We start from the raw sequence: 19,234 nt of genomic DNA, 5'->3' as shown, positions 1-19,234 counted from the left end.
AAATCTTATTTAAATCACACCGACAGCCTGTTGACCTTTACGCGTCACCACTACCGAGCCGTAAGTGTCAGAGATACTTTTTGCTTTCCTGGTATGAAAATTCAAGTTATTACGGCAAGTTCAAAAACAGAATTGGCGATACAGCAGCTGAAGGAGCCCGCAGCTTGCCTTGAAATGAGATTGTAAGATTCAAATGCTGCGTGCGATTTCATCATCGACATTTCCTTCTCTGTTTTGCAATCAAAATCATTCCACAGATAGTACGCAAATGTGCAATTGTACTCTGCGCGAGTCTGCACGGAACCTGATGAGAAATAACGCGGAATAAACTTTCAACCCAACATCGACAGCTATAGACATTGCAAAAAATTCTCAACACCTTCCGATGAATCCTGGATTGACATTGTACGAACTGCGCAAAACGACGACATGATACGAATTCGAGAAATTATAGCGCGAGGCGTCGTTCGGAGTAGCCTGATCATAATTTAGCCAGAATCCGATAGCAATGGGAATCCCGTTTGGTGGGACAGCACGGCGGGCATCCAAGGTTAATCACGAGAGGATACGCATAGTGGGGTCATAGATGCGTATGTATAGACGCGGTGACCACTTACGCGTACGTATTATAATTGTATGCAGAATCGTACAGGCAGTGGTCGAGTCGGGGAAACTCATCCTCGTCGTCAGTCCGTCTTTGTTGGAGGCATCGTCGACGACGATACAGACGCGTTGTCGCTGAGGTCAACCGCTCCATCTCCATCCATCGAAGCCTGAAATCCCCCGACTCGAGCCAAGCTCTCGTATTTAGCCGACAGTTGGCTGTTGGGAGTCAGACAGTGTCATCAACGAAATGTGCCTCAGGTCCTGCCGTTCGTGAAAGACAAACGACGCTGGTGCAGCATTGATATTTCTCTTTTGCGACCAGCCGCATACTCGAACAATTAATCATATCGTAGGCCTTACGCAGAGCCTTGTTGAGCCCGCTATAAAATTATATTATTGCGGCTATTGGCTGATTTATCCTCGATCGGGATTTACCGGGGGTATTCTTTTCGTCACACATCAGCCAACTACAGGTGATGCTGTTCTACTTGGGAATTATTTTCCTTGCGATTTCGGAATCCAATGGACGTGAGTATGGTATGAAAAATGAAAGGTGCAGGTGGTGGCTCACGGTGATTAGCGTTACCTCTACAAATTTCGGATACGTGAGAATGGGTGTCTACACATGTGATTCACAAGTAATTAATTTTCAATAACAGAGGCAGTACTTAGAAGCGTCCTATCGCTTGAAAATATTTATACATATATATATATATACATATGTATATATATATATATATTCGTGTATACCTATGTGTGCGTCATACATGCATGCGCAAAGCTACGCTAATTGCTCACTAAGCCAAAGTACGTATGACGCATATCCGTAACGCATAAATGCAGTGTTTATGGTCAACGCACTAAGAATAAATGGTAATGGCACTAACGAAATAATTTTATCTGTACGAATAATATTTCCAGATGTTATTAACATTATGTACCACAATGGCGGGCACCATCAAACCCGTTTTCTTCGAATGGAAACCGGTACCCGTCGCTGTGATACACGTACCTACGCTACTCTTATTTAAGCTGGAAAAGTCACTTTAAAAAATTGCAAAGTTTTACACACATGTATATTGTACACATGTACGTACAATGTATATTGTACACATGTACGTACAATGTATATGGCATGTACTCCGACAGGTTGGTATATCTTCGTGTCTAACACATAATATGTATCGTAATCATGGAGTTGCCGAAATTTGTAAATATTTTTCTCCGAGTTCGCTACTTGAAATGGGCGGAGTAAAATTAGATCTTCACCACGGACGGCCTTAGCCACCTTTTTAATACTCACAAAATGATGACTCGAATACCAATTATTTCCCGGTTCGTCAATTTTCTCGAAATTCGTTAATAACCTCTCAACAGGTAACTAACTATATATATATATACATACATCGAAATGCTTGTCCATCTCTGCGATCACCCAGCTTCCGCAGAAACGTACGATGCAGGGCAGAGGCGTTAACTTGATTGGTTGTCGTACATTGCCGCACAATTTGGTAACAAATCGGGCGTCGATGGGTACCCCTGCCCTACCACATATTTGCTTTGGAAGGGCAAAGGCTTTTTATTTGGCGTTTCAGAAAGGTTTTTTCCTCCAGAAGAATCATGCCGGAGCGTGTCGGGTACCGCGGGCGACTGCGTCAACATCAACGAGTGCGGACAGCTTCTGGAGTTGTTGAAGCAGCCCCGACCATTGCCAACCTCAACCTTGGACATTCTAAGCAGATCCCAGTGTGGATTCGATGGCAGTATGCCGAAGGTTTGCTGCCCACGGAACACGCAGGTATGCGCGATATTATAATATACCTGTATTGACAAACCTAATGCGAAAAGGGTCGCGCCGCTCCAACATCTACATCATTCTTGTAATTCTACAACGAATAGCCTGCACCGACGGCGACGAACGCTCCAGATATGACAACCGATGTTAGTACGAGAGTTCCACAGCCGCCGGACGTTACGCATCATCCGAATCTGCGATTGCTCGACCACCAACGGTGCGGACCGATCACAGAGTCAAAAATCTTCGGGGGTAACAAAACGTCGGTATTCGAATTCCCGTGGATGGCATTGATCGGTTACGACGTCGGAAAGCGAGATCCCGAGTTCAGGTGTGGAGGTTCCCTGATTTCTAAACGATACGTCTTGACCGCCGCCCATTGCGTTACCGGGCTCTCTTCGTCGCTCCGGTTGGTGGGGGTCCGAATAGGTGAACACGACCTCAGCAAAGAGCGTGACTGTAACTATGAGGAAGGGGTCGAAATCGCCTGCGCCGCGAGGTACCAGGACTTTTTGGTCGAAAAGTCGTACGCCCACAGTGGATACAATAGGGAAAAGCTGCAGAACGATATAGCGCTGATTAGAATAAACGGGGATGCTGATTTCCAGCCGGACAGCGTAAGGCCGATTTGTTTACCAATTGGGAACGCCGCGACGACCCAGCGACAAAAGGTGCGTTCCTCTATCCAAATTAGGTACCCTGCATACGCGTTTTGTAATAATATTCTCTCTGCGTGATGGTACGGGTGAATAATTAATACGAATTATTACAAACAGTTGATCGTTACTGGATGGGGTACGACCGAGTCGGGTTACAGGAGTCAAGATCTGCTGAAGGTGAAGCTGCCGGTGATGCCCAATCCCAAGTGCGCCAGCTTTTACAAGAACCTCTCGAACCCGCTTGATATATCGTACAAGCAACTCTGTGCCGGTGGTTCGAATCAGATGGACTCCTGCTCGGGAGACAGCGGGGGTCCCGCGCAATTTCCGGGATTATATTTCAACGGCCAACCGAGATATATTCAGTTCGGAATCGTCAGTTTTGGACCAAAGCAGTGCGGAATCGAAGGATTCCCCGGTGTCTACACGAGAGTCCCTTACTACATGGACTGGATACTTAACACAATGACCGAATAATATTTAACACCTCTTATGTGAATAGACTGAAAGAAACGCACGATTCCACGGCATGATTTACAATCAGGCTGCACTATCTGTAAATACGCTCTTAGATGACGGTGATTGTAGGGTAGGTTAGTCGCAAAATTCATAGCGAATCGTGTATAAGGCTCGGCTCTGTTCGATGTTATTGCGTAGTTAAATACGTTCCCTCTCCGTATAGCCACATGCATGTATAACATATCTGACTACATACGTACGCGATTTATACGATACCGTGGAATGCATAATACTTTTTGGCAATTGCTGCGAACGCGCATCAAGAATTGCACTTCGCTACGAGGTAATCCTTTATAATCAGTTAACCTAATTAATTTGTTTACTTTATCGCTATATTAATAAAACAATACTTTACAACTGTCAGTGTTTAAACCGTCAAAGTAAACGCCTATCAATTATCTGCGGTAAGAACACGTGAGCTGAAAGTCTTTAATCGCATTCAAAGATTTTCCAATTTTCATCTTTAAAATTAGAAATATTAGCCGTTCGCAAGTGTGCTATGTATAATTTATTCAATTCAAGAGATTACAAAATTTCATAAGATTTTATCAGCAAAGACACTTGGTTCTTCTACGGTTGTTGAGACACTGTTGCACAATTGAATTGTACCTATAATAAGTGCGTAATTGAAATGCTTGTTAAAGTTGCGCTAAAGTGTAACGACGGTGCTTTCAAGAGTATAAAAGCATATTATCCGTGTGCAAAATCATGTAAAATGTCTTGATGAATGTCTACGATATTCAATATTTTGGCAGAACTCGGATATGTTCTATATCTACGTTAAACTAAATTGCACAGAACCCTATTAGCAATTGGCTCGCCCGCACAGTTTGAACGAGACACATTGTCCGTACACAAATTAAAGACCGACTAAGCCATAGTTCTCCTCGATTGATCATAGCGATTATTCTTATACGTTTACTTCACCTGTGGAGAATATACTCTCAAACTTTTGGTAAATATTTAGGTCTATTTAGTCTTGAACCGCTCGACGCTATCATTATTTTCTTCACTTTCGGACGCGCTCGCGTTATTCTCGTCGCTTGGAATTGAATCGCTCGAATACCTCTCATACTTGTCGTCGTTATCCTCGATGAGTTGCGCAGTTTCATTTATGGAAACCTTCAAAGGACCTCTGTCGCCTTTTTTCTTTGACAACCCGGATGATTTCACGGATTTCCTTGAGTCCGATGATTTTGAAGAATTGCTGATGGATACCGATGTTCCTGAGCTAGCGACTGAACCGGAATTTGGTCTTGAACTACTCCTACTGCTGGAATAAGATTCAACGCTTCCCGAGTTAGGTCGTTTGGTTCTTTTCTTCTTAGATTTGTTACTGGTACCTACTGATGCACGGCGAAGCGGTGATGTTTGAAAATTCTGAAAGTATTCTTCCATCTTTATTTTTTAGCGTATCGAGAGATAGTTCGCGATAAATTCAAACGAGTCAAGACGGCATGCCAAAATGAAACATTGACAGGACCAACATATTTCTTACATTGCTTCAAATCTCTCCAATTTTAATTCTTTTCGCAAGCTTTTCTAGCACCCTATGAAAGAGTTCAACATACGGTAGTAAAAACAGGTACACCTGTCAATTAAATTCTGATCATGTAAATGTGAGATTAGGCGTACAATCTTAACCCGTGTGCTGGCAAGTTCTTTTCCGTTACCTGCGAGTGTCGTTCAAACAACGTTGGGATTTGCGTCACTCGACCAAGCATCATTTCCATGTGGAGACGATGGCGTTCGGCTAGTTCTCGTGCCTCGTCCCGGCGCAGGGAAGCCCTCAGAGCCAAATCTTGTTCATGTTCATGCCTTTGGGAAGTAATGCCGTATTAAAACATTAGATTTTACAGATTATGAACACGGTTTTAGTTTTTTCTCGGAATCCAATTACGTTCAAGTGGCATAGAATACCTCGCAGCAGCTCTCAAGGCTCGCCAGGCGGGCCTGCGCCGCACGACGGACTCTCTGCTCTTCAAAAATTGTTCTCGACGTCTTTCTTCCATTCGTTCTTGAATTTCACGTTCCATTTTCTCTCTGAATTATATAAATGCACATCACCGATTATAATTTACAATACAGAATATGTGCAAATTAGCTATGCAATTTTAGCCATGTACATATAGGATGCGATATACCTGGAAGCTTGACATCTCAACACTGCCGCTAAGTTGGTACCCTTCGTGGATAAGCTGGTGCTGGTCATAGCTGATCTAGACCTCTCAGAAGGCAAAGGTGTAACACTGGCTCCTGTAGATTCCCTTCCTCCGCATACTCGTTCGATGCCCAACTCCCGTGATAGACTAACAAACTCTCCGTTCACAGACCTCATCCGCTCCCGAGCAGCCATCGATGGAGGTAACGAAGATGATTTCAACAACTCCGAGGCCCGAACTTTTTTTCTTAAAGATCTAAAAGTGTTTGAATGAATCGCCATCAATTGTAGCTGGAGTATACTATTATTTCTGTCAGTTCTGCCCGATGAATATCACCTGTAAAGGTCATCTTCTATCATTCGGTCATAAACATTGGTACTGAATAAATTTTTCGGCACAGGTCTTGCGCGAAATCTCTGAGCCAAGCGTGAACCGTTGGTCAAGGAACTGTTTCGGCATAATTGCGGACTTGAGCGAGTCAGAGCTCTCCGAGCGCATTCCAATCTGAATGGCCGAACCTGTGACATGAGACTCCAGGCACTTTCTTCCCGTACCATTCGACTTCTGGGAATCATTTCGAAATTGTGATTAGAATTACATGAAATTAACACCAATCGGAGAACAGTATATCTGAGAATGGTATATTGTACCTTTCTTCCTTCTCAGCAAGTAACTTGTCGTACATCGGAAGTTTTGAAGTTAGAGGAACAGGCCTGGCATGACGCTTGGTTAGAGGATTCCGTTTGCCAGCTACGTTCTTTGTCTCTCTCTCTTCGGCCTGCAGTTCAACTGCCGACATGTATTTTTCTGCTTCCTCTCTGGAATTGTTTACACCAAAAATAAACTAAGCCACCTGTTGAGTATGGACCGATAAAAATTCGCGGGTCTTCTATTGTAAAAAAAAAAAAGCTTTTTACCTGATGGTGAAATTGAAAGGCTTGGGCACAGTCGGGTGCCACTTTTTTGGACTATCCGGAGGAAGGCTTTTTGTTTCCATACTATCACCCGCGTCACTCTCTACGCTTTCTCTACTTTTCGATTGGCTCCAAGTACTCCAGCTTTTGGTCGCCGAGTGAATTTCCCTGTTGCGCAAAGTCTTTGCATCTTTATCTTTACAGCTGGCAAATGAAAAATCTGTCAGCTTTGATTGTTGGTCAATAAATGGTTGGGAAGAAAATTTCAACTATCCCAATTTACTCGCAATCCATACCGATAAGTCAAGAGGTCTTGATCTTCAGCGAGGCCAGCAAATTTTTCAGATGGAAATGGTAACGGACTCTCCGTCCTTGATTCTTCAAAACTGCATTTCATCCCCTGCAAACTCAAATTGTTGTAGTCCGTGCACCACTGTCTGATCTTCTTACATTCCAAGTCTGAAATGTTCTTGGGGTGACCCACAATTTTTCCATCGTTTTCTTCAAGACAGTTCTTCAGATTCTTGAGTAGCGTGCGTTGCTTTCGTTTCAAATAATCCAATTTCTGTTTGAATTGCTCATTGGACAAATGATTGACGTCTCCGTAATCAGGTATGCTTTCTAAGAAGTCCATAAAACTTGCAAAATTCCCTTGAGGAAACGATACGTAAGACGCGTCCTCATTGCTTCTATTGATGAAGTTTATTTTACGACTCTTGTCTCCGGATGTGCAATGTTTATTCTTCAAGACCTTAGGACGTTCGTACAACGGAGTCGGTTGCCTACTAAACGGATCTACCGGCATCTTTATGCAAGAGTGATTGAATGTAGTGCCTTGGTGCTCCGACATTTCACAACTCACGGGTAACTAAACGATTGTACTTTGGCTACTTGACTAATTCACGTTCGTGTAGACGTCGCCATGGAGACTGGGCCAGTGCATCGCATCCACCTTTCCAAGTCAAGCTGGAAAAGATTGCATATTTGATCAATAATATGGCTTGCAAATGTCGTCAAGACTATGAGTTTATATTGAGATTTTCGGCTAGGGGAGTACTTGCGTATATACCGATGAGAATCAATAAACGTACAAAAAATGCGGGAAACCTCCTAAACGATACGATTGATTCCATTTGTGATGAGTACATTCTCTACTTTCAAGCGCGTCACTAACTTTGTCCGGTCTAAATCTTCAATTTCCGTAAGAACATTAAATTTACGGGAAAATTGGGCTGACGGTTTCGTACCTGACAGCTCGAATAGGTATTTATGTTTGCGTATGTGCTGTGATGTTTGTATGTTGGATCATTCAAACGCGAATGGTGCGGATACGAATCTCGTCTGCTTGATTCGTCGGAAGGTCCCTTTCCCCACGTCACGTGACGCCTGTGTGTACAAAATAGGGAAATCAAGGATAACCTAAGATGGCGGCCATTACCGGCGTTATGTCGGTGTCATCGGGTTGCGGGTTCGTCGCTTCTTTCTCCCACAAGTGCAAAGTATTTCTACCCAATTCTTACTCGCTGTCTAGGAAATATTGCAACCCGACGAGCCACAATGAGAAACATTATGACATTGTCATTACTGGCGGTGGAATGGTGGGGACAACATTGGCCTGTGCGCTAGGTTAGGATAATTGCTTATTACATATTGCCACCAACGACGAAAACTGAATCCCTTTTAGACAAATTCTTAGCAATTGTTTCAGACGTTAGTTCAACTAGGCGATAATAATTTCATTTTACAGTAACAGCAGCTGACAGTTTTCCCATTGCTCAAAGTCCTTCGTTTTATGATATTTTTTCCGTTTACGTTATTCATAATTAACTGTTCAATGTCCACCAAGGTCTTTTCTGGTCGTTGAATCTTCCGCCATGCACTTATTCATAAGTACTGTCCTCGTTGTCGATGAACTCATTTTGCCGACAAAATGGAATTTGGATCGAAGCTGATCATTGATCTTCTATTTCAGCCAATAACCGAATATTGGAAAATAAACGTATACTTCTACTCGAGGGTGGCCAAAGGCAGGATTACCAAGTGCAGGATAAATATTCCAATCGAGTTGTTGCTTTAAATCAGCAGACTCGCACTCTCTTGTCAAGTATAGGAGCATGGAAACGTATAGAAGCAGTTCGCTATACACCCGTAAAGAAAATGCAGGTATTAAAATGGTTGGAATAGCTTTTATTTTACCTCGTACAATCATCGTTCGGTTCAAGTTGGAAAATTGCTTGGACTGTTTGTAGGATCAATCTTACTATCTAATAATTGAATAGGCATGTTAACGTTAGTTTATATATAGGTGTGGGATGCTTGTTCCGATGCTATGATCACATTCAACGAGGATCATTTGGCAGACGAGTTGGCTTACATAGTGGAAAATGATCTGCTGCTTCACGCCGTCAGCCAGCAACTCTCGAATAAGGATTCCGTGGATCTGGTCTACGGTGCCAAGGTGGATGATGTTTCACTACCAACAACGCCGGGTCAAAATGCTACGATAACTTTGCAAGATGGTAAACGATTCGGAACAAAGTTGTTGGTGAGTATTTATAGTCCATCTGGTAACTTACACTTCTCACAGCTGATCATTACCCGTTTTGATCCATTTCTTGGGCGATGAGTTCAATTCTTTTTGTCAACACGTCTAATTGCGTTCCTAATTTACCCGAGCATTTCTTCAGGTCAGCAACTAATTCAGTAACCTGCTGTCTGCTGTATTCACTAGTCGAGGGAAATCTCTGAATTTTGCTCATTCTTATGTCTCCGGCACTCGTACTAATCAAACTTTGATTTGACGGGTATCTGGGTACTCTGTTGCGAAGTTTTTTCTTTGCAACCAAGTGATACACAGCTTTCGCCAAGTCTCTTGGAAGACATTTATCTCTTGGATCATTGGGGCGAATGTTTACACCACAGTGATGCGGGGGGTGCAACAGTAAGGCTCCTTTACGAAATATCCTTACTATTTTTATAGAAGTGTAATCCAAGAGTTTTGAGAACAACAAACTTTCCAAGTGTGCCACCAGCTCGGCTCTTCTAATCAATCTCTCTAAGCCGGCACAGCGCTGCAGCTCTTGTATGTCGGAAACGGCAAGACCTACCAGTAAATTTGTCAAAATCACAGTGACCAATATAACGAAAACTAAGAACATGAGGTGCATAGTAGCGCCACGCGCGATTGAGATATCCGTGGCATTCCAGAACATGTCTTCAAATTCCAACTCTCCCGACATCATTACAATTGTTTTTATCAATCCCACCCCTGGATTTGCGAATGACTTGTAGTCCTTATGAATCACTGTGAAACCTAATGAAAAACCGATTATTAAACATGAATAGGCACCAAGGAATTTAAAAAAGTTTACCGCGACTTGTGTGAACATTTGTATGTAAAGGCCAAACATTGGAAATCGGCCAACGACTATCATGAGCTCAACCCAGACTAATGTAACACCTATTGCCGCGGCATGTAGGGACCAGGTTGTGCCCTGCCAGATTAAAACTATCGCAGAAATAATAATGACGCTCCACTGCAGCCAATTTTCCCAGCGTTTTGCGTAACCTGTTATGCCATGAGCTACTTGAAAAAGTTCTTTACACGCTAGCGTACATGTGAACCCAAGTACAGGCCAGTAAAGAAATTTACTCCACTTGTACCATTCCATATAGAATGTTAAGAAAATGTAAATACTGAGTATAATCGCGAACAGAGAGTGAAAAATTAGGCTAAACACAAAGAATTTCCTGATACGCAACCACTTCAAGTGCAAGAAGGTTTCGCATAGCGGATGTTTCAAAATATGTCTCTGGCCAGCTTCGATCAAACAAAGAAATAACTCTGCCTCGCCTCGACCACCGGTCATCAGGGGTCTAAAATCCAGCTTCAACTCGCAGTCTACATCGCCCAGTTCATGGTCATGCAAAGAAATAGCCTGATCGAGTCGCCCCACGTATTTTGGCAATACGTTGGGGGTTCTACGCACGATGAAACACAGTGCCGAAATTCCTCCCTTCGTGCGCGCCGTAACATCCGCACCTTTGGTCAGCAGCAGTGTGACCAGTGACGAATTTTCGTTCAAAGCAGCTGTATGCAGCGGTGTATATCCGTACTTGTCGGGCTTGTTCACCAGAGCCCCTGCCTATGGATGATTGAGTCCATTGACGAACAGCCAAATGAGTGGAAAATACGTTACGTAAGTCACGATCGACGTATCGGGAAGTAGAATTACCTGGATTAACGCTTTCACCAATTCTCCACCCCTCATAGCTTTGGCGACGGCGGCGTGCAGTGGTGTTCTACCGTCGCTATCTTCCATATTAACGCTACTGCCGGCTTTAATCAGGAGATCCACCGTTTCAGCAGACTGGGCCAACGCTGCCAAGTGCATTGCTGACTGACCTCTGGCATTCCGTGCATCCGACGGTGCTCCTGCTTCCAATAGTAACTTCGTGCAATCTGCGCTACCTTCTTCCGCAGCTAAGTGTAACGGCGTCGATCTTGCACTTCCAAATTGTACCCTTACGTCTGCACCGTAATTCAACAAAAGACTTACGCAACGTGCTGAGCCTAAACTGGCCGCAACGTGCAACGGCGTTTCCGTGTAAACCTGCATACAACAAACCCGACAATTTCGGTGATATGCGTATAACCATTGAGGACGATGGACCCATAATTGAAGAAAAATTTGATCCTTTAAAGTTACCACTGAATTATTTGGAGAAGCACCCGCCCTCAGTAGCTCTTCTACGCAATCGCTGGCGTCATTTAGGACTGCATAGTGCAGCGGAGTTTTCTCATGGTCCATGCTGTTCCCTGACAGACCGGCATCCACATTGGCACCAGATTTCAGCAGCAGCTTGACAGACTTGACATCCCCAGCTGCTGCTGCACAGTGTAGCGGAGTGCACTTTCTGTTCACATCCCACTCTTCCGGGTTGCCATTATGTTTCAACAACTCCTCGATTATTTCAACCGAACCTGAACATGCACCCAAGTGCAGGGGCGTTCTGTGAAAATATTGAATTGGGAATGCTTCCAATCTCCAAGTAATACAACTGATTTTATGACATTTACAAACCTGCCGTCACCATCGCAAGCGTCAACACGTGCCCCTCTCTGCAACAGGTACTTCACCAGCTCTAACTTTCCAAAGAAACAGGATACAAGCAGACAAGTGTTTGGCCATTTGGAAATCAGCTCACCAGGAGCTGCCGCTGCAGCTGCGTCGTTTTCTGCAGCCAGTGACGCTTTCCTTATGTACCTGGAAGCGAGACATTACGTAGTAAACCAAGTTTAAGAAGCTTTCCAAACCATCTCCGTCCGATGTCTCAAACCTTAGAATCAGCCCTACAAATATTTAACATAAAACGTAAAGCGCTTGCATCCCCCTTTCTGCGAAACTCATTCTCAGTACATCTGCTAAGTCGATAAAATAAAGTGTTATTTATTGGAGTAGCTCATTGGTGTAGAGTCACGTTGTACCGATTAACAAAACTAGGAGTCGATAGCCTGTGCCCCCTTATACTGGTATCTCCAACATTGAGATTTTGACTTTCTCGCAATGCCGTCGTCAGATCATCTCCGTGGAGCGAAGGAATCAGTGCCAGTGCCGCCTCTCCTGCCGGCAGAGCAGACAATGCCAAAATTATATCCTCTTTTTCCCACAGCTGTTGCGACTTGGGACGCTGTCTTGCACAGGCAAACACTCCTAGATCCGCACTATCTTCGGAAGATATGCTACTGTGGCAGGATTCTGCATCTCTGATATCTTCGTTCTCCTACAATCATAATAATGAAAAGTAATACTTGCACCGACGGACATTTTCCCAACAAGCAGTTGAAATTCTTTCAAAAACCATGCCCTGTCATTGTTTGTCTCGTATTCATTCTGCGCCTTACAATTCACAATGATAGTTAATTCCGATTAATCACCTTGAAATTGACGACGACAGATTGAGGCCTTTTATTTTCATCCGGACTAGGATTCTCCTGCAGGCTCGTAGGGCGTCCCGATAGTCTGCCAAAAATATTGAACCGGTTCGGACTTGACATTCTGCGTCTAATCGTATCCTGAAATTTGGTAGTCTTATTTGAAAATTAATGTAACGATAGGCGAATTGCGTTGTCAAAAGATATCAACGTTTCTCTGCCGTCGCGACGAGGTGAGCATAAGTCGTCACATTTCCTCCAATTACCATGTGTGATTGCAATACGGTGAGATGAAATCAGGGGAAAATTCACTCTCACTCTCAGACTTGCGTGCTGTTGCGTAGTCGTGATTTAAACACCGCCATCCACGCGCGATCCTCTATGTTTATTAAACACATCTGCCATATATTTAGCGCACTCGCTCAACTATCTGCATTCCACTCTGGATTCACTGTGAACTAATTAAAATTGTTGGCAATTCCGTTGGGGTAGAGCAGCGTTAACATGTCGATTTCGTTGATACGTACGTTCAAATGAAACAGTGAACGACTCGTAACTAGAATAACGAGCGACACTGACATCACCGTTCTTAAGTCCGATGCGAAGATCGCTTAGTCGTCACCGCACACGTTCTTATCTGTTTCCGTTCTCCGCCACACATCCGATACTTGCATTAATGCTTTTTATGAAAACCGAGGCATTTTCCGTTTTATAAGTGTGCTTCAATGAAACTGCAATGGAAACGCTCGATATCGATGCTTCCTGCAGCGGACCTTTGCCTATTGGATTTGAAAATTGCACCTTCTATCGCTTTACGAACTCTGAAACGTTGAGACGGATAAAAATTAAAACCAGGTGAGATGCTGCGGTCTGGAAATGGTGAGTAATTGCCGGGATTTCCACGGAATTTGAAAAACCCCAAGGGAGATACGCGCAACCGTTATTATAATATCCAACCAATGTGAATCGTTTTCATTGCGGTAGTTTCCTCTATGACAATTCTTCCCTGACTTTAACACTTTACCGGGAATCGAACAGTGTACATTGCTGAGGTTTAGATTGCAAAGTATTGGCAGTCCTGGACGATCGTACTGTACGTTTCGAGTTATCGTATAAATTAGTGTATGCGACACACTGAGCAGAATTCGACAATTTATCGGTCCGATTTTCTTTTCCCTCGATTTTTATCACGAACTGCCCTGAACTTTTGCGGCTCTCTCGAACTTCTGAAACCAAACTGAAGTTATTTAGAGATATCTACCGCGCCTAACTCACCGCCGCACACGACGCGTTCCTCAATACCGCTGAGCACCCCGCGTCCGTTTCGTCATTTCGAAGTATCACCTACGTCTATTTTTATCTTTTTTTTTTATTTTATTTTAATCCAACATCAATCCCAACCACGCCGCTTAGCATCTTACTCTCTTTTCGGCTGTTATACGTGATCAGACACCGGCGATATACTTTGAGCAAATTTTCTTTTCGTTCCACGCGCAGGGGCTGTGTTCGGTTTTCGTATTTGTCAAACCTATGTCCCAAGTCGCTCTCTTCACCATCAACGTATCTAAGGATTTCTGATGTTACATGGTATCGGATATTCGTATTTTACAGATTGGTGCAGATGGGGTTAATTCTTTGGTTCGCAAGACAATGGGAGTACAGTATGTGGCGTGGAACTACGAGCAGATGGGAATTGTTGCTACTGTCAAATTGTCCGAGGTATTGTTACGCAGATCTCAAATAATTCGCCTCAATAATATTCTTCCAATTACGGATTTACTGTCACTTTCACACCTAACGCACAATTATTTGCATTCAGCCTACAGAAAACATCGTAGCATGGCAAAGATTCTTACCAAGTGGCCCTGTTGCATTATTACCGGTAAGTTTCTTCACACCCACGCACTTGCTTAAACAACGGGCCAGCTGTAAGTAAGCAAGCCGCAGCTGTGAAATAATTTCGGAAAAGTTGTTTCACCTTTGAACTTTGTATCCATATAATTCATGTCTCACTTTGAATACAGTTCAAAAATATACGAATACAGAGTGACGAAAACGAAGGTTCAAATGGGTTAAGGGGGGAAACCGGTTTATGAGGTCGAAATTTTGCTGTTTTTCATGATTTTTTTTAACCAGGAAGGAATAATCACAAAATGTTTAAACTTGGAGGATATTTCATTTATGTTTTCAAGTACACTTTGAAATTTTTTCAAATGATTTCCGCCGGAAATAGTGGAGTTACCGCGTGCAGTCCATGGGCGATTGCCATCCGAGCATTTGGCTTGCGTACATCCCTGACGTCGCAATTTTTATCTGTAATCATCAGGATTTTTTTTTTTCATTAAAAACATATTTCCTAAGAATATGAACCTAATTTTGATCAAACAAATTGAAAATTGCATGTTTTTGAGGTGTTTGAACGCAATGTCATGTTTTTATACTATATTTTTTCATCTTTCTTGCATAAAAACATATATTTTTAATAACAATCTAATCCCCGAATTAGGTTCATATCACGTGGAATTGAATAAAGAATATCTGCACCAAATTTCAGAACGATTGATCGGTAACTTTTTGAGCTAGAATGTACGCAAGTCGAAAAAAAGTCGTTTCGAGAAAAACGCGTTTGAAATAAAATGTAGCGAAAACGAGAAATTCAAGGCAGTAATTAATTATAAGAAATGCTCACCGGTCAATCAGCTATTCCAGCACCATATAGAAATCCCTCTTCTTGCTCATATGCGTCATTCTATTATTCAATAGCACAGCGGTATTGAGGCAGGTAGCTGGAAAAGAAGGGCCTGGGCGACCGCTCCGTTATAATTACCGTGCGCTTCTTCACAGAACCGACGGGCGGTCACTTAAGTGCTCATTGCATTCGAACTAATGGGAATTTTGCTTTGAAATTTTGACCACATATTCTTGAATAGTTATACTAACGATTCATGCAATAAAAACAAGACGATTTTTCGATCGGTCTAAACTGGGTTCCCCCCTTAAGCATGTACTGGCATGTAGGACGAAATCGTACCAGGTCAACGAAAATTATAAACATTGTTATCACCTTTATTTCAAACACCTGTGTAAAACGTGGAAAGCGATTGTCAGAACCGTACCGGAGTTATTTTACTTTCGACCGACAGTTTCGCATAAGAATCTGAACCAGAACAAGAATCCCGGATTAAATATACGTAAATTTTTACCAGGTAGCATAAATTTTCTACTCCTTTGAGTGTTATTCACACTGTCAGGTACGAAGACTTTTAGCCTTGATTCGAATTAACTCATTGTCAGAACCAACGAGATCAAGATCATCCGAAGGACATCTATCATGACTCGCAACAGGCGGCGAAGGCCGTTTAGTTTTATAATTTCGCCTACATTAATTTTGTTGACAAAATCTACCTATGTATTTATTTTGAAAATCATTCTCGCGAAATTCAAAGGTTGGCTGTACTCGTTGTAAGTCACTTACAAATCTTACAACGAACACTTCAACGCAATTAGTTTTTTGCTTGTTACACCTGTGTAAAATAATAAATTTGCGCTGGTCGCAAAGGAAGATTTCGCCTGCTGGACTGCATGCCGCAACCAAACTCACATATCGACTGCGTCCTTCGTATATTCTATACATATTTATTGGATAAATATAGGTACCCATGTAAGCCCAATTTTGCCGACAAAACAGGGATATTCAGTCGAATGCGACCAGGCTAATCATCGTTGTTCGAATAGCCGGCATCGATTAAAATCGAACCACATCTCGTTATACACAGAATGATTGATCTGTTACTGTGTGTATTTCCACGAATCTTTGAAATGCTATACATGTGCCTATTGATTCGTATTTACAATTAATTGCAGTACGGTCGACCGTCGGATTTAACATTTCCTATTAATATAATAATATTTGACGGCAGTTGACGGATACACTGAGTTCCTTGGTGTGGTCTGTGTCGACGGCAGAAGCGAAAAAGCTCCTGAGTTTATCCGAAGAGGAGTTTGTCGATTCGTTGAACGACGCCTTCTGGAAAATACACCCAAAAGACGGTATGGTCGAAGCTGGCATGAGGGCTCTGGGACAACTTCTGGAAGGGCTTTCCTTGCACAGCGGATTTACCAGGCAGCTACAACCTTCGATTCGTGGAATCGTCGAGGGGACCAGGGCCGCATTTCCACTTGGATTCGGACACGCGGCTTCTTACGTAAAACCGGGCGTTGCACTTGTTGGGTGAGTTCACCGTGAACTGCAAATAATATGACAAATGTTGCGAGATATTTTCGTTTTTAAGTACATTTAGCTGCATAATAATGCCATTTCGCTGCAGTGACGCTGCTCATCGCGTTCATCCCCTCGCCGGTCAGGGTGTAAATCTAGGGTTCGGGGATGTCGCCGCGCTCGTTCAAGTACTCGCCGATGCCAGTCGAAACGGCGCCGTTCTCGGAGATGTCGCGTACTTGGCCAAATACGAAACATCGAGGCAGCGGCATAACGTTCCAACTATGTTGGCAATCGACGCGCTACATAGATTATACAAAGGGACCGCCGCACCGATCGTATTAGCAAGAAGCTTAGGACTTCAGCTAACAAATGCGTTCCCCCCATTGAAGGTATTGTAATGATATTTACTGTTATTACTATTTCTTCTTTCGCACATTTGACTTTATCCGTCGAAGAGTTCCGAATCCCCTGACGTTTTACCATGAAAGATAGGTAATGTTGGGTAGCTTTCACGACGAAAAACTTCAGAAATAGTGCGCGTTGAGAATATATAAACTTAGATCTAAAAACACATGGTATACCTTCGTCTCACACAAATAATTAGAAATTGAACAATATTATGCCATTTCATGAAGTTAGCTTAACTGACTTAACGAAGCATAGCTGTAGTTTGAAAGTGGTTTGTAAAAAAAAAGTATGTTTTTCCCTACGATCCATCATCATTCCCTGACTTTTCCCCGACTATTCCCGGATTTCCCGGTCTGTCGCCACTCTGGTATCGTTGCGTTCGCTTACTCGAATCTCGATAACGTTGAACTCGTTATAGATATTTTTATTCAGAAGCACTTGCTTGGTACGATGCGGGGGACTGGTGGCTTCCACATTCTCAAGTGTATTAATGTAGGGAATCTTTGATGTTACAGAGAGCAATAATGGAACATGCATCAGACCACAGGACCAGTTAAATTATTAAATACACATACATATATATATGAACGCAATTGATCTATTATACATAACTATGATACCTATATGCTTGAATACCGGATTTTTCATTCACTTATTAAATATCTACAAGTCAATTTTATTCTTACAATTATCCTCCATACCATGTAAATAATCAAACCTTGCGATTCTACTTCGCGCAGATTGTTCCATACACATGTGCGTAATGCAAGCAGTCAGGAATCGTCGATGCGTGATATAATTCGTGGAATCTCCGCGGCATGGCCTGATTTTCCAATGCGGCTAAACGATTACTGAAGTTCGCATCTGTATTTACATTTATAAATATTTTTAATTTCACGAAAGTGCTAAATCTTGGCAACGTCGACGTTCTCACGTACGCCATTTCACTTTGCCGCAATCTTTCTTTTTTCTGTCAATTTAAAATCATGTAGCAAATTCTAAGTAAATAGCGGGAGATTCTCAATTGTAAAATAATTGACCAAATAGCTCAGCGATTCGCTGCTTCCAACATCTAGATTTCCCTACGTTTTTCTCGAACTCACGTACAAATGCGTATAGATACTTGGGTTTCGTTTCTATAAATAAAATACAAATCAACCGAGACACGTATATTTGGAACTGCGTATTAGTCATCGAAATGCCTGAACGCGTGTCTAAAAATGACGTTCATCAACAAATACACATATCTATTAATCGTGAGCTGATAATGACGGTTCCAGCCGTTTTCACGATTTCCCTGAGAGGTTTCAGGCCACACAAATGTGTGCGAAATCTCTTGTGCGTATACCTATTCCTGATACGTGGCAAAGCTATTGATCGTGAATAAAAGTAACTGCGCAAAACATGACGCATGCTTCTGGATCACATCGGTTAAACTAATTGAAGCCCGTTACTTTTTCGTGGTCCTTCAGAAAATTGATTATGCTTCGCGATCAGCGTCATAATCAATATCAATATCAAGGTGCCTTTCATAAGGAATATTGTCACCAAGCGTAGTGGTGGTGATATGAAATTTCGGGACGAAACGAAGATCAGTATTTCTGCAGAGCAATAGAGGGTATATGCTACAAGAAAAATCAATGACGCCGCTTTTCTTATATTAGTGTATATGCATGTGCCTCAACGGCTAACGGCGGGGGGACGAGAGTAGTTACATTGACCGGTGACGTAGCGTCTCGACGCCGCCGCCTTGGCCGTAGAACGCAGCAAAATCCATACGCCTACGCGGTGAAACCCTTGGAACACCCCGCTACTTTTGCACTGGCGGCAATTACATGACAAATTGATAAGGGCAAAACACATGGTTTCGATTTTATCTCAATATAGGGACGAAACGCGGGTGCAGAAAGAGCTCGGTTGAATAAAATCGAGGTAAATACTTGGGACTAGTTCGGGCGAACTGGGCGTAGTAGCACGGCGTTCGATCAGGCGTCGGTAGCGAGGTCTGGCGACA

The 19,234-nt window shown here is 42.8% G+C and overlaps 2 protein-coding genes across 7 annotated transcripts; one reads left to right on the top strand and one right to left on the bottom strand.

Moving 5' to 3' along the window:
* Window positions 1–643: 643 nt before the first annotated feature.
* LOC124186922 (melanization protease 1-like) lies at window positions 644–3,936 on the top strand. Of its 6 annotated transcripts, none has more exons than XM_046579059.1 (4): window positions 644–1,134; window positions 2,202–2,404; window positions 2,506–3,072; window positions 3,178–3,936. In XM_046579059.1, exons 1-4 carry the CDS (start codon window positions 1,083–1,085, stop codon window positions 3,535–3,537), a joined length of 1,182 nt encoding a protein of 393 aa, XP_046435015.1. In that variant the 5' UTR covers window positions 644–1,082; the 3' UTR covers window positions 3,538–3,936. The 6 variants fall into 6 exon arrangements, with proteins under 6 accessions (XP_046435015.1, XP_046435017.1, XP_046435014.1 ...); XM_046579061.1 differs by having other exon boundaries at window positions 644–1,143; window positions 2,223–2,404; XM_046579058.1 differs by having other exon boundaries at window positions 644–1,143.
* LOC124186571 lies at window positions 3,827–13,188 on the bottom strand. Its single transcript, XM_046578403.1, has 15 exons — window positions 12,802–13,188; window positions 12,594–12,731; window positions 12,144–12,439; window positions 11,740–11,922; window positions 11,365–11,668; window positions 10,891–11,268; window positions 9,254–10,800; window positions 6,952–7,344; window positions 6,659–6,859; window positions 6,392–6,559; window positions 6,078–6,305; window positions 5,724–5,996; window positions 5,500–5,622; window positions 5,253–5,397; window positions 3,827–4,977 (listed from the first exon to the last, which is right to left on the bottom strand). The coding sequence occupies exons 1-15, from the start codon at window positions 12,829–12,831 to the stop codon at window positions 4,549–4,551; spliced, it is 4,836 nt and encodes a 1,611-aa protein (XP_046434359.1). The 5' UTR covers window positions 12,832–13,188; the 3' UTR covers window positions 3,827–4,548.
* Window positions 13,189–19,234: the final 6,046 nt, after the last annotated feature.

The sequence above is a fragment of the Neodiprion fabricii genome, chromosome 7, assembly GCF_021155785.1.
Source record: "Neodiprion fabricii isolate iyNeoFabr1 chromosome 7, iyNeoFabr1.1, whole genome shotgun sequence".
Classification (NCBI taxonomy): Eukaryota; Metazoa; Arthropoda; class Insecta; order Hymenoptera; family Diprionidae; genus Neodiprion; species Neodiprion fabricii.
This window is presented reverse-complemented; position numbering and strand designations above follow the sequence as displayed.

What these genes read in the sequence shown, in the direction of transcription:
- LOC124186922 (XM_046579058.1), top strand. Translation starts at nt 1,083, where the DNA reads ATGCTGTTCTACTTGGGAATTATTTTCCTTGCGATTTCGGAATCCAAT. An exon ending in ATCCAATGGACGTGAGTATG is followed by an intron (nt 1,144 to 2,201) that starts GTATGAAAAATG and finishes TTGGCGTTTCAG; the next exon opens with AAAGGTTTTTTCCTCCAGAA. An exon ending in GCTGCCCACGGAACACGCAG is followed by an intron (nt 2,405 to 2,505) that starts GTATGCGCGATA and finishes TACAACGAATAG; the next exon opens with CCTGCACCGACGGCGACGAA.
- LOC124186571 (XM_046578403.1), bottom strand. Translation starts at nt 12,831, where the DNA reads ATGCTCACCTCGTCGCGACGGCAGAGAAAC. An exon ending in CAAGAAATGGATCAAAACGG is followed by an intron (nt 7,345 to 9,253) that starts GTAATGATCAGC and finishes CTTCATCAATAG; the next exon opens with AAGCAATGAGGACGCGTCTT. An exon ending in CCTTTCAATTTCACCATCAG is followed by an intron (nt 6,560 to 6,658) that starts GTAAAAAGCTTT and finishes AAACAATTCCAG; the next exon opens with AGAGGAAGCAGAAAAATACA.